At 41.1% G+C, this 15,300-nt stretch overlaps 2 protein-coding genes across 2 annotated transcripts in view; one reads left to right on the top strand and one right to left on the bottom strand.

The window, feature by feature from the left end:
* Nucleotides 1-4,505, bottom strand: part of BAG4 (BAG cochaperone 4) — a 70,139-nt gene extending 65,634 nt beyond the window's left edge. The window contains exon 1 of the mRNA XM_007934982.2: nucleotides 3,970-4,505. Coding sequence (XP_007933173.1) covers nucleotides 3,970-4,236 — 267 coding nt within the window. The 5' untranslated portion in view covers nucleotides 4,237-4,505. The remainder of the gene's footprint in view (nucleotides 1-3,969) is intronic.
* A 268-nt stretch (nucleotides 4,506-4,773) lies between these two features.
* LSM1 (LSM1 homolog, mRNA degradation associated) overlaps nucleotides 4,774-15,300 on the top strand; it is a 13,084-nt gene continuing 2,557 nt past the window's right edge. Inside the window, exons 1-3 of the mRNA XM_007934981.2 lie at nucleotides 4,774-4,819; nucleotides 9,612-9,680; nucleotides 10,842-10,957. Of these exons, the coding sequence (XP_007933172.1) occupies nucleotides 4,774-4,819; nucleotides 9,612-9,680; nucleotides 10,842-10,957 (231 nt within the window). The remainder of the gene's footprint in view (nucleotides 4,820-9,611; nucleotides 9,681-10,841; nucleotides 10,958-15,300) is intronic.

Genomic DNA, 15,300 nt, shown 5'->3' with positions numbered 1-15,300 from the left:
CCAGCCACTCCTCGGAAGGAAGATGGGGCAATCTACTTCCGTAGTGATACTGCCTCAGAAACCCAAGGAGGGGTCGCTATGAGTCGGGTCGACTCGACGGCACATAACAACAACAACGCCACATATATATACAGAGGAAAACTTTAAAATGTACATTCTTATTCAGAAGGTCTGGAACAGGGCCTGAGAGATAAAGCATATCCAACAAAGTCCTAGATAACACAGATGCTGCTAGTTTAGGGATCAACCTACAGTACAAGTTATCAGATAATGAAAAAAAGGTTTATTCTTTAAAAAACAAAAAACAAGGAGAGAATCAGACTTCCAATTTTTTCCCTGCCACAAGGAAATATGTTAATATAGTCAAGTCTTTGCCATGGTACAGAGTAATATCTTCTCAATAAATTAAATTCTACAGAGCAGTGCTTCTCAAACCTTAACATGTATGAGTCACCTGGAGATTTTATCAAAATACAGATTCTGATTCCGTAGATCTGGAGTGGGAGTAATACTGACACTTCTGATCCATGGACCACACTTTTTGAATAACAAAGTTTTATAAAATTCCTATACTTTTTTTTTTTTGCTGTTATTGTTGTTTTAAGTTTAACAGATTTGAGTTTATACCCACGCCTCAGTTATCAACATGGTTAGGTTGCAAAGACCAGATTGTTATGATCTTTGTGAAAATGGAAGAGATAAAGCATATCCAACATCAGATCACAAAATGAAAGATGACTACATCATTACATAACTACCATATTATATCATTATTTAACTGCCAAAACACTGAGAATTATGGCCCATCTAAGCGAACACATAACCTTAACCATCACTGCCAGTATTATTCTCACCTCAGTGTTCATCACTGCCAGACATATGTAGTTAATGAGCAAAAAAAGTCAGAAAATATATTTTTTACTATTGTCATAAATGTGAAATGTTAGCTACTGAGACAGGAGACAAGTGTGGAATAGATGTACAGTTAAAAATGGTGAAAGCCAGATCTCTACAAGGCAGAAAAATGTCAGAGAAGAAAAACTCAAATATTTTCCACTAAAATAAGCAATAGAAAAATGGTAAAACTGTACCCTATCAAAGGCAGAAAACTCACAAGACCCAGAAAAACACAGCAGTCCCATCAAGTTCCAGCTCTCAGGTTTCGGTGCTCAAAAATGTAGAATTTATATGTGAAAAAGCACAAAAAAGTTAAAAGCAAACAATGAATTTTGGGAAAAAATACTTGAAATAACCATGACAACATCCATATCTTTTGTATTATTGCTTTGGAACAAATGATCCTTTTATACTTTAAGTTTCAGAATTATCAATCTGAAAGATGAAGTCTAAACTTTTTAAATGGCTCACAAATGCCCATTATACTTTTTTCAACTTTATCTCCAAGTACTCCAGCACTACCACCTACCCTAAGTACACATACTCTAACCATACCTGACAGCTCCCCATAAATGTTAAAATCCTGGCTTCCCTAGTCTATCCAACACTTTCCTAACCCTACCACCAGAAAACAAACTTTTATGTAATATAGTGTGGCAATTAAGTTTTATGTCAACTCGGCTGGGGCTGGTTGAGTGACGGGCAGCTAGATGTAATATTCCCCATGTTGACTGGTGATCAACTCCACGGTGGAATCTACTGTGAGCAGCTGAGTACTGACTATTGCCTTAGGGATGTGGTCTGCTTCCTGTATATATTATGGAGAAGCCCTTGAGAACGGTCTCTAGCTTATGGCACGCTTGAACCCTACATATAGCCACGTCGTCGTACAACAAGCAGCCTGCCACGCTCTGCCAACCTTAGGACTTCCAGTGGACTTGAATTAATGGCCTGCCGTGTGGTTTGGTAACATTGGGACTGTGCCTTTTTACCTGTCAACCTTGGGCTTGTCAGTCGCAGCAGCCAGAGGCTGTCTGAATGAAAAAAAGCCTCTAGCTTCAGTGGGCCAGAGTGGGAGGCAGAGCTGCAGCCCAAGGTTGAAGGGCTTTCACCCAGCCCCTAGAGCCTGGCAATCTGAACTTGGACTTAAAGCCTCACCAAACTGTAGGAGATAAACTCCTGTTTGTTAAAGCCATCCCATTTGTGGTATTTTCTTGTCAGAGCAGCACTAGGTAACCAGAACATACATATAGCAAGCCCAATAAGCAGTCCTCAGTTCAGTGGTCCTCTACTCTTGATCTTCAAATGATCTTTGGTCTGGTTTTTAGTCAGTATTTCATCACTCTACAACAGGACCCAATAGCACCTAACAACAATGGGATTAAAGTTCCACAGCCCACTTACCCAGATTTAGCCAGAGAAAATGAGGACTCCTTTGCAATTAACCTCTCACTACATGTTTTTTGTCATGCAATAATTATTTTATTGAGGTAAAATTCACATACCATAAAATCTTCCTTTTAATATGTACAAATCATTGGTTTTTAATCAGAGTTGTGCAACTCTCACCACTATCTCACTTTACTACATTTTCATTTCTCCCCCACCAAAGAAACCCAGTACTCATCAGCAGTTATTCCCCATACACCCCTCTCTCTAGCCCTTGGCACCCTCTACTCTTTCTCTCTGAATTTGCCGCTTCAAGTCATTTCATACAAATGGAATCATATAACACATCACACAGTATGTGACTGGCTTCATTCACTTAGAATGCTTTCAAGGTTCATCCATGTTGTAGCACATACCTTCATTTCTTTTTATGGCTCAATAATATTTCACGGTAGGAATATATTGTATTTTGTTTATCCATACATCCATCAGTTGATAGACATTTGGGTTATTTACACCTTTTGCCTATTAGGAATAACGCTGCTGTGAACATTTCTGTACAAGGTTTTTTTTAAAAAAAAAACAAAAAAAAACTTCACTGACTCATAGAGACCCCTCCTTGGTTTTCCCAGGTGGTATCTCTACAGAAGTAGATTGCCCAATCTTTCTTCCCAAAAGTGGCTGGTGGGTTTGAACCACTAGCCTTCTGATTAGCAGTCAAATGCCTTAGGCACTAGGCCACCAAAGCTTCCAAGGTTTTGTAGGATATATGTTTTCATTTCTTTTGGGTATATAACTAGAAACAGAGTTGCTGGGTAATATGGTAATTCTGTATTTAACTTTTTGAGGAACTGTCAAACTGTTTCCAAAGAGATTGTACCATTTTACATCCTCATCAGCAATGTATGAGGATTTCACTATCACATTTTCATCAACTGAGGATGTTATAGTTACTTGAAGGAAAAGAGAAGTGTACCATCACAGTATTACGATAACCTCCTCCTAAGAACACTGATACTGTAACAAAACAGATGGCTATTTCCAGCAGGAATACGGAGTACATAATCGGTAAGCAAGTGGCTCTCAGAGTGTGCCGTTCCTTATTCGTTAAATAGGGATGCTGTAGTAACATTTACCTCGCAGTCGCCATGAAGATTAAATAAAACGCATGCAAAGGTGGCTTACAACACTGGTTATTCATTATTCGATATTCTGCAAAACAGGAGGGCAAAGTGCTAAACGCCCAGATCCCTCCCCCTCTTTCATGTTCCTTCCTTACGGGAGGGGCTGCTGAGTGACAGCGGGGGCTGCAGCCACTTCCCATCGTGAGGAGAGCCGGCCTGCCGAGCCACGCAGGATAAATTGTTACAGCAGAGCCGGGCCAATCCAACCCAACCGGATTTCACGCGACAGACCCCTGAGCTTAGCAGGCAGCGCAAGATCTTTCTTCCTTTTTAACGGGTATAGACACATTTATTATGGTGGAAGCAGAAAAGGGAAAGGCAAACAACACAAGCATATGCCCTAAACCATGACCCCAGTTTCAGTCTCTCCAATCCTCCAAAAGCAAAACAAGTAAGAAACCGATCCAAAACGAACTCTAGAGGTTTATCTACCCTCAAACAATACTCAGCTGCAAAGACCCTCCTACCGGACCCCAGGGACAGATGGTGCAAAGCTTACCTGGTGGCTTCCTCCAGCTCGACTCGGCTCGGGCCAGGCGCCCCCTGAAGGATAGTAGCCATCGCCTCCTCCTTCTACCTGCCAGGTGGTCTCAGCCGGGCCGCCCCCGCGTACCCGCCAGGAAATGGGAGGCTGAGGAGGTTCAGAGCGAGGAGGATATAAGGGCGGAGGCGGGTGCACGGGCACATCTCCACCCCCAGGCCCGTAGTAGCGGCCATAAGGCGGACAGTCACCGGGGCCGTAGCCCGAGCGCCTCAGGGCCGACATGGGCTCTACTACCCCGAAACGCTTCCCGCCCCCCACGATCGGCCCCTTGCGCAGGCGCGTGCCAGGGAACGTGAATGGAGAGCAGTGAAGGGGGAGTAAGACGACAACAGCCAATCCCGGCCCAGGTCCCACCCCGCTCGCTTTCAAGTCTGAGAGTAGAGGGACGGATGTCCGCGACTCTGGTGTCTTGGAAGCAGAAAGGAAAGAGGAGGCACTGTGTTCCTTAGAAGGGAAAACACAATTTCCCACTTTTTATTCCACTTAGACGCCTCTTCCTCTCCGTAGGGACGGGGAAATGATGTCCCGGGATCACAAAACGGTCCCGCCTCTTCCTGAGAACGGGCACGTGATGCCGGAAGTGGGCGGAGTAATATGGAGGCGTTTCCGGCAGGCCCCGGCTGCTGAAAGCCGGGGCAAGAGTGTGGTCCCCGGAGGGATTCCTGTCCACCGCCGAGGCGGTGGTTGCGGTAAGAGTCGAGAGGTGTTGGACACGCTGGCCCATTGCCGCTGTACGCTGCAAACTTATTTCAGCTCAAAATGAACTATATGCCCGGTACCGCCAGCCTCATCGAAGACATTGACAGTAAGTAGCTCATCTTCTCCTGGTGAAGTCTGGGATGAGACCTTTCCTCCGGGGAGGGCGACTCTTTAGAACGCGCTTATAGAGTGAGTCCGGGCCTGGGGGCACTTTCTTTTGAACTCAGTTCTGGGTGTTCCGCCTTGACATTCTCTATAACCAAGGTACACACCTCATGATAACTCACAAACCATGCTACTACCTCTATTATGCTCCCCGCAGCCTCCGCCAGTCCCTGGGCTGTGGAATTCATTTCTGCTTCTGAGGAACTGGGCAGCCGAGGCCCGAGTACAGAAGTGTCTGCATAATTCTTCCCCTCCCACTGTCTCCTACCAGGAAAAATTTGAAGTACCAGGTCACCTAAAGATGGCTGAGAATACTTAGAGAAAGGATCCATCAAGAAACAGAAATACTAAAACAACGCCAATTGGACTTAATTGGCAGTTAAACGGAGGCTTTATTCGATGTAGCTGTTTGCATTCTTCTTTTACCGTAAAAGTCTTAAGTACTTTCAGGTTATCGTAGTAGAGACCGGTGCGGACATGCTGTTGACATGCTGGGAAAAGCTGAGTCACTTCAAACTGCTTTTTTTTCCTGTTAGACAATTTTCTTCTTCTTTTACTAAGACCTACTTACTCCTACTAACTGTCCTCAATGGGAGCTCAGTCCTGTACAAAAGTAAGAGAAGCTACTTTAAATTGCCCTTTCTTTCCTTTTTCTAAAATGTTTTCTTAGCGTTATTTTTCAAAGAACGTGTTTTATATTTTAATCGTGTGATTTAACTTGTAATTGCTGCAAGATGGTTTATATACAATTCCAAACAAGTTGCAGCAATCTGTATTGTCAGTAGTCAACAATATGCAAATTAGAATGAGTCTATGATTAAATTTCCTTTATGGTTGTCTGTGATGATATTTTAAATCCAAATTAATTATATTGCTTTTGAAGGGAAATGTAGTGTAAGTTGGACCAGATCTATAAATGAACAACCACTCTGCAAGTCTGTCTTTAATGTGTAATGAAATGTTTTGTTTTGTTTATGAGGATGCCCTTTTCCCCTCATGTCCTTTGTTATGTATCTAAATTATTTGAGCCCCATAACAGGATGTCCTGCTATTTTTCTAAAAATCATTTTTTGTTCTCAGGTATCTAATATTTTTCATGTTCATTTTCATCAACCTGTTGTTGTGTTGACTCATAGCAATCCCATGTCATACAGTTTAGTGACATCAATTATATGTATTAATCATGTTGTGCACCCATCACCAATATCCATTGCTAGGTTTTCCATCATTATAAACAGAAACTCAGTGTTTTGTAAATAGTGTCTCTCCCTTACCCTCTTCTTCCCACCCCTAGTAACCTCAGGCTAAACTTTGGTCTCTATACATTTGTTCTGATTACCTAGTGCCGCTCTGACAAGAAATATACCACAAATGGGATGGCCTTGACAAACAGGAGTTTATTCCTACAATTTGGAGGCTTTAAGTCCAAGTTCAAAGTGCCAGGCTCTAGGGGCTGGGTGAAAGCCCCTCAACCTTGGGGTCCAGCTCTGCCTCCTGCTCCTGGCCCACTGGAGCTAGAGGCATTTCTTCACTCAGACAGCTGCAGGCTGCTGAGGCTGAGAAGCCCCAAGGTTGACAAGTAAAAAGGCACAGTCCTGATGTTACCAAAGCACATGGCAGGCCATTAACTTAAGTCCATTGTAAGTCCCAAGGTCGGCAGAACATGGCAGGCTGCTGAGCAACGACACGGCTACATGTAGGGTCCAAGCGTGCCATAGACTAGAGACCATTGCCAAGTCGTCGTCTTAAATACAGGAAGCAGACTACATCCCAAAGGCAGCTACCCAGCCACTTGTGGTAGATCCCACCATGGAGTTGATTGCCGGTCTTCTCATGGGGATTAACTACCACCAGCTGCCCAGCCACTCAACCAGGCCCAGCCAAGTTGACACACAAACATAACTACCACAACATTTATCAGGACCCTTTACCTAGAAGTTTGAAGCCATTTAGTATGTGTGCCTGCCCTACCTCAAAATCTCACACACACTTTTCTCTTCTTTCTTTAGTCTTTCTGTATCTTTACCCATCCACTCATTTGAATAGGTAGTATTCTTTTCTGTTTATGCATATATTTATTCTATCCTGCCACTGCTTCTGGAACCTTATTCCATTAATATCCATTAATGTCCTCAGTGAGACGGATTGTCAGTGGCTGCAACAATGGGCTCAGGTATAGCAAGGATTGTGAGGATGATGCATGACCAGGCAGTGTTCTGTTCTGTTGCGCTCAGGGTTGCTATGAATCGGAGCCCAGTCAGTGGCTCCTAACAAGAACATCTCTTTGTCCTCCTGAATTGTGCCCTTCGTCTGTGTCCTGTCCATCCTCAGTGTTTTCCTCAGCTGCATCTCTCCATCAAGCTCTTGTCCCTTTTATCGTATCTTCACTCCCAACCCTCTGTAGTCATCTGTACTTTTATCGTATCTTCACTCCCAACCCTCTGTAGTCATCTGTACTTTGACTACCTGTGATAGACCACAAAGAACCTTGGTGGCATAGTGATTAACCTGTCAGCTGCTAACCCAAAGGTAGGTGGTTCAAACCCACCAAATGCTCCATGGGAGAAAGATGAGGCAGTCTGCTCCTGTAAAGATTACAGCCTGGGATACCCTAAGAGGAAGTTCTACTCTGTCCTATAGGGTTTTTAAGAGTCAGAATCAACTCAACAACAATTTTGGGTTTCAGTTGGGGTGTTTTTTTTGTGTGTGATAGGACACCTCTATTACCCCTGCAATCTATTGGGGGTTTTTTGTATACTTTTTTTTTTTTTTTTGTCATCACCACTCTATTAAAGTTACAAACTTTAAAGTCATCAGTCAACAACTCTTAACCCCTCTGAATTCTCTCCCTCTCTGCAGCATTGTTAACTACCACCATTTACTACTACATTCTTAATTCTGTTCACACTGGTATTTTCTGATTTTCTTACCTTTCAAACTTCTGTTCTCTGAAATAGGTAGTCTCTTGGTTTTAGAAAGTCTGCTGCTTTCTTTAAATATCTAGGAGTCCTGGACTTTAATAATTAAAATCACCTCCTTGTGGATTTTTCCAAAATTGCTCTAATTCTAACCTCTTTGGCATTCCAGTCCTTCATTTCCAACTGCCTGCTGACTTTTCTGCCTAGATGTCCTGATAGTACTTCAGAATCACAAACAGGTAATAACCCTCTCTAAGCTTGATTCTTTTATTCCCAACTTTTGGTAAATAATCCTCCCTGATATGATGACTCAAAACTTTGTCTTTAACTCATCCCTTCAATTTCCCACTCTCACATATATCCACATATACAAACCCAGTTAGTTGACAGATCCCATCACTTCTACCTGCACAGTCTTAGCCTTTTCATCCTCTTTCTTCTCTGTACCTTGCTTCAGCTATCTTTGTCATGTCTCAGGTATACTCTGGAAGTAGCCTCCTAACTACTCTCTCTTTTCTGCCTGATCAGTCTTAAACATTTTCTTGTTCCCCATGAAGTAAAGTCCAAACTCAACCTGGACCCTTTCTGACTTCATCTCTTGTTATTTCCTTCACACCCTCAACTTTTAGCCTTTCTTTTTGTCTGCCTTATTTACAGATTTCCCTCCGTAGCTCTTTCCCTGTCACTCTTGCCATGTGCAAAAGCTGTCTACCTCTCAGAGTCCACTCATCGTTTCTCAAGCTACAACAGTTCTTCTCTCTGAAGTCTCATATAATTAAGAATTGCTTTCTTATAGTACTTAATTATAGTCCAAGGAAGACTATAAATTCCTTCAGGGCAGAATCACTGTCTTATTCCCATGTTCTTTTTCTAGAAAGTACATTAGACATGGCATTAAAGGAATGAAATTTTGCTGACATTTTTAGTGACTGGCTTATTCTCATTCTTCAGAAGATAGCTCAGAGTCAACTTCTTCAAAGAGTTTTTCCCTCATCAGCTTTCCTTCTGTAGTTATTTCCCCTTCCCAGTGATAAAATTCTGCTGTCTTATTTATTATTTCATTTTACTAGGCATGATAGGCAATTTTCTTGTTTGTTTGTCTTCTATCAGAAATAAAAATGTGTAAGGTTGGTGACTTTCTAAGTCTTATTCTTTACTGTATATTTAGACTCAGAAAAGCATATGTTGTCATCATTGTCATGTGCCATCGAGGCTGCCCTGATTCCTAGTGACCCTATGTGGGACAGAATGAAACACTGCCCAGTCTTGTACCATCCTCACAATATTTGCTATGCTTGAGCTTGTATAGCTCACAGTAAATATTACTGAATTCCTGTTTCCCCTGATTCTCATAGTCCTTATTTTAAATGCCTCAGGCATTGTTTTTATTTAAAATCTTCCAATTCCAAAGTGTGAAATAGAAACTCATCTTTTAAATTGAGGGGAAAATAATTTTAGAATTAAAGTCATACAGATCTTCTAAATTTCTCAATTTGCACATGTAGAAGCTGACAGTGAGAGAGTTTAAATATCAGATATCCAGGTGTAAAGCCAGCCAAGTCAGGTTCCGTGGCTTCTAGCCCAGTCCTTCCCCTGCTATATTATGCTGATTCTTTTGACCACTGATCTTCTAACTCCCAGGGTGCCTTGGTCCTCCTCACACTTTTCAGATGAAGTCTACCTTAGATACACTGGAAGAGGGAGTGCTGCAGCTAAACAAATGCTACTAACTTTACTCCTGTTGCTTCCCTATAAACACACTGGTGTTAACAGGTTTCATTTTAAAGAGCCCTTTTTTCTTCCCCCTCTTCCCAGAAAAGCATTTGGTCCTGCTTCGAGATGGAAGGACACTTATAGGCTTTTTAAGAAGCATTGATCAATTTGGTATGTATAAATTATGAACTTCCACTTCTCTTACACTCCGGACAATAATAGCTGTTCATTGCACTTTTTGTGCCTGTGTGATTCCATGTTGAAATTTATCACATCTGGCATAACAGAACACTATTTTGAGTCAATAAATCATTGTTTTTTTAAATTTTGAATAAATGATTCAGAAAGCTTTGTATATTTATACGCTTATATTTCTAAAACTGGTTCTCACTAGAATATGCCATATAGTATTTTGGACGATTTTTTTTTTTTTAATTTCCCCCATTAGAGGGAGCCAAATGATAGAACTAAACTCAGTCCACTGAAAATGCTGCTCATTTGTCCATTGGCTTGGGTGTGACTGCTTTTCATAGCACTTCCTGCACTGAAGAAAAATTGGTAAAAGGCATTTTCCGAAACTTTTTTGGAACTACAACGTGAAGGTCAAGATTTTCCAGATAGGCATACATCAGCCTCAAGAATCTCAGTTTTTACTTTGCATCCTCTGTTTTCCTGAAGAGATAAATGTTTCCTTCTGTTTCAAAGGACTTCTTTTTCACATTGACATTTATTGAATACTTAACAAGAATTATAAATGATCAGGGCATAAATTTCTGCATTTATTAAAAGAGAAGTAGCACCAGTCAAAAAAGAAAAATAATTATTCTTAACAGATTGAGGTTCATAAGCCATGGATATTTGCATTGGGTTAAATGAATTCTGTTAAATTCAGAAACAAAGTTAAATCTTTGGTAAATTTATCACGTACACATACCCACATAACATAGAAAAACTTACTTTCTACAACCAAAGTTTTAATCTTTGCAGTTGTTTATAGGCTTTACATTTTCACATTCTCTACTCATTTATATTTTCCTATAATCATGCTGATATTAGCAATTAACTGATAGAGATTTAAATGTCTTGACTTATTCCAATCATCATTAATGCAACATAATCCCAAATACTCTTCCAGTTTGCAGTTGTTTAAAGATCTCCTAAATGATGTCTTACTCAGTGAAATGGAAGAATCTGACATTTTAGCTTACCCAGAATTAGAAATAGATCATACCCAGCTAAATCTTTTCTGCTCAAAATAATTGTAATTGAGTTATAGAGCTTTACCCAATCATTTGAACTAAATATCTTTGTTTCTTCCCTATACATTCATAGCTAACTTAGTGCTACATCAGACTGTGGAGCGTATTCATGTGGGCAAAAAGTACGGTGATATTCCTCGAGGGATTTTTGTGGTCAGAGGAGAAAATGTGGTCCTACTAGGAGAAATAGTAAGTGAACACTGTTAAGCTGCTATGGATTTTGATATTTGTGCTAGTTAGGTTTCTTTTTTGTCTTTTCAAGAGGGAAAAAAAAAATACTTTCCATATTTTACCTACCTTCTTGAAGATAGCCACCAAATTAATTTGCAAAAGCTACAGTTATACAGAGGGAAGCTACAGAGAACAATCTTTTAAATGTTTAAATGTTGTTTTGTTTAAAAAGCTTTCTGGCATTGTAAATATTGTGATCCTATTGGCAGAAAAATTATTGGCTTACCTGTTATCATAAAAAAATACTGTCCTATTCAAATGTGTTCACTAATATATTATTTCATATATATATATATATATATATAGACACAAATATATATAAATCACTGCCGTCAAGTTGATTCTACTCATAGCGACCCCTCCTTGGGTTTCCAAGGCGGTATCTCTATGGAAGTAGTTTGCCCAGTTTTCCTTCCGAGGAGTGGCTGGTGGGTTTGAACTGCCAGCCTTCTGATTAGCACAATGCCTTAGGCATTGTGGTAGTTATGTTTGTGTGTCAACTTGGCTGGGCCTGGTTGAGTGGCTGGGCAGCTGGTGATAGTTATTCCCCATGATGAGACTGGCAGTCAACCATGGTGGGATTTACCACAAGCAGCTGGGTAGCTGCCTTTGGAATGTGGTCTGCTTCCTGTATATAAGGAGAAGCCTTGGAGATAGTCTCTAGCCTATGGCATGCTTGGACCCTGCATGTAGCCGTGTCATTGCTCAGCAGGCTGCCATGCTCTGCCAACCTTGGAACTTACAGTGGACTTAAGTTAATGGCCTGCCATGTGGTTTGGTAACATTGGGACTGTGCCTTTTTACTTGTCAACCTTGGGGCTTCTCAGCCTTAGCAGCTGTCTGAGTGAGGAAATGCCTCTAGCTCCAGTGGGCTGGGAACAGGAGGCCAAGCTGGACCCCAAGGTTGAGGGGCTTTCACCCAGCCCCTAGAGCCTGGCACTTTGAACTTGGACTTAAAGCCTCCAAATTGTAGGAATAAACTCCTGTTTGTCAAGGCCATCCCATTTGTGGTATATTTCTTGTCAGAGCAGCACTAGGTAACCATAACAGGCATTGAAAATTTAAAAAGCTTGATGCCTAACAAAAGGAGAAAAATTCAGTAAAGTATGATTTACATATGCTGACGTATTTTGCAGTCATTTAAATGATTGGTTACAAGTAGTTTTTCATTAGATAAAGTTAACTACTGGTGGTTGGGGAGGGCATGTTGCTTATGATGCTTATGCAGATAATTTTTAAAGGGGATAACAAATGACTGTAAGAGAAGCCTTTCTGTTAACCATCCTGGAGAATGGAGCTCAGCTTCCCTAGGATTCTTCACTTACTGACCAAGGAGGAGATACCTTTGTATCTGTGCCAGGAAGACCAACTGGCAGGTGAAAGGTTAAACCAAATCTTCTGAAATGTAGTGCTATAGATCTTATTATTTATTATATAGAAATAAATAGACACTGTTTTGGTTACCTAGCTAACCACAAGGCTGGCAGTTCAAACCCACGAGCCACTCCTCGGAAGGAAGGTTGGGCAGTCTATTTCTGTAGTGGTACTGCCTTGGAAATCCAAGGTGGGGTCGCTATGAGTTGGGCCCAACTCAACAGCACATAACAACAACAACAGTGCTACTCTAACAGAAAATACCACAAATAGGATGGCTTGAACAAATAAGAGTTTATTCTCTTACAGTTTTGGAAGCTAGAAGTCTGAGTTCAAAGTGCCAGGTCTCAGGACTGGCTGAAAGCCCCTCAGCTTGGACTTAACTCTGCCTCCTGCTCCCAGCCCACTGAAGCTGAAGGCTTTTCTTCATTCAGGCAGCTGCTGGCTGTTGAGGCTGACAAACCCAAGGTCAACAAGTAAAAAGGCATAGTCCCAGTATTTCCAAACAATACAGAAGGCTACTAATTCAAGTCCAGAAAAAGTCCCAAGATTGGCAGGGCATGGCAGGCTGCTGAACTACTTGGCTACATGCAGGGTTCAAGTGTGCCAAAAAGCTAGAGACCTGCTCAAAGCTGCTGCTTATATCCTGGAAACAGCCCACATCCCTAAAGCAGCTACTCTGCTGTTCCAGTAGTTTGCATCATGAAGATGACTGCCAGTGTGACCATGGAGAATAACTATATCCAGCTGCCCAGCCACTCAAAACCAGGCCCACCGAAGTTGACAAACAACCTTAACTCACTCACTCTCACTCACACACACACACACACACACACACTCTCTCTCTCTCTCTCACTCACACACACACACACACACACACACAGCTATTGTTGTTGTTGTTATTGTTGTTATTTGCCATAGAGTCGGCCCCGACTCCTAGCGACCCCTCCTTGGGTTTCCAAGGCAGTTATCACTACGGAAGTAGGATTGCCCAACCTTCCTTCCGAGGAGTGGCTGGTGGGTTTGAACCACCAGCCACCTGGTTAGCAGTCAAGTGCCTTAGGCACTATGCTACCAGAGCTCCCAACACAGCTATTAGAAATCTATATATATGAACTATTAGAATTCCAGGTACATAGTAGAGCTGACAAGGACAAGGTTGTAGTCACTTCTTGGCCACAGCCAGTTACCCAGAAGGAGCAAGTAGTTGGACCTGTGGGCTCGGGACCATGGTCGCAGGGAATATCAAGCTCAGTTGGTGTAACATAATACACAAAAACATTGTTCCACATCCTAGCTTGGCGAGTAGCAACTAGGATCTTAAAGGCTTGCAAGCGGCCATTTAGATGCAACAATGGGTCTCTCCTCATCCATAGCAAAGAATAATGAAGAAAACTAAAGACACGTGGAAACAGTCCAAGGGACTGATAAACCATGCAGTCCTCAGCCTATATGACTATGAGACCAGAAGAACTAGATGATAACTGGCTACCACTGTCAACCACTCAGAGGGGGATCTATGTAGGAGATCCTGGATAGAGTGGGAGAACAATGTGGAACAAAACATCATAAAAAAAAAGAGTGAGACCAGGTCTGTGGTCTAATAGAGCCTGGTGGAACCCCTGAGACTATGGCCCCTAGCTGCCCTTCAGGTCTGGAATTAAACCCACTCCTGTGGCTTCCAGCCAAACAAAAGACAGGCATATGAGCTGAACATTTACATTAGCTAGATAGACTCCTTGGAGAGATTAATCATGGGAGAATAGAAGGGCTGTATATGCACAGGGAGACGGCTGGGGCAGCAGTGCAAGGGAGGGAAGGACACAGGGAGGAGGTGGCTATGGGGAGGAAGTGGGAGGAGAGCTGTTGCGCTGTGGGAGATTGCAGTCAATGTCATGAGATAGTGTATGTGAACTGCTGTATGGAAGATGAATTTGCTTTGTAAACTTTCACCCAAATCACAGTAAAATTGAAAAAAAAACTATTAGAAGTACTCAGACTTTTTATTTAATAATAATAAAAAAGGTAGAACTGGATTTCATGTTTTACATGAAACATTTACTTTTTCTGAGGACCTTGTTTAAAACCTGCTCCTTATGAATATTGGGTTTGTCAGAAAAATCATAATCCTTTTAAGACTAGTTGAAATTAAGGACTAAACCACTGTTTTCCTGTTTTAACCACATTTAGTTAATTTTTTTTTTAAGTTTTCAGTAGTGTTTCCCAATACCTAGCCATATCTTAAATTTATAAAAGGAGTGATTTGGTTTATAGCTATTTTTAACAATAAGCCGTTTGAAAAAATGAGATAATTCTGCCAGAATCAGTTTGGTTCAAGACTTCTTGGTAGAAACAGCTAGAAATAACTAACTAATGGTTTATTATTAATACTATCCAAGTACTGCTGTGAAATAGTTTTCTTTTTGGAATATCTTTGTGATTGATATTTTTGGTTAAATTTACTTCTTGAATATTTAAGCATCAGAAATCATTATCTCTTTGTCTTTTGTATTATGTTGAGGCCGAAATAAGGCAACCTAGTATGGGAACAGGGAGTACTAGTAAATGATTATAAAGTAGTCTGCTAGCATATTAAGAGAAGCCAACCCATAGTGAGATTATGGGTGATTTTTTTTTTCTTTTATATGTTCTTGAATTTAATTTTTAAAGCAGAAACATTACTTTGCTAGTTGGGGAAAGATTTAAGTTATTTACATGTACTATGCTTCCCATTTTATATTAATAAACACAATAGTCATGCTTTCTATGCCAGTTATATTGCACAGTTTCGTGTGTGTGTGTGTGTGTATGAGGAGAAAAAAGGAAACGTGTTTATTCTAGAGATATTGTTTCTTAGGATCTTTTTGTGGGAAATTATACTATATCAAATTTTATATATATATATATATATATATATATATATATGT

The sequence above is a fragment of the Orycteropus afer genome, unplaced genomic scaffold (assembly GCF_000298275.1).
Source record: "Orycteropus afer afer isolate SDZICR_OR568_19922 unplaced genomic scaffold, OryAfe1.0 scaffold00024, whole genome shotgun sequence".
Lineage (NCBI taxonomy): Eukaryota > Metazoa > Chordata > Mammalia > Tubulidentata > Orycteropodidae > Orycteropus > Orycteropus afer.
Note: the sequence above shows the minus strand (reverse complement) of the source record. Positions and strands in the feature narration are given on the sequence as shown.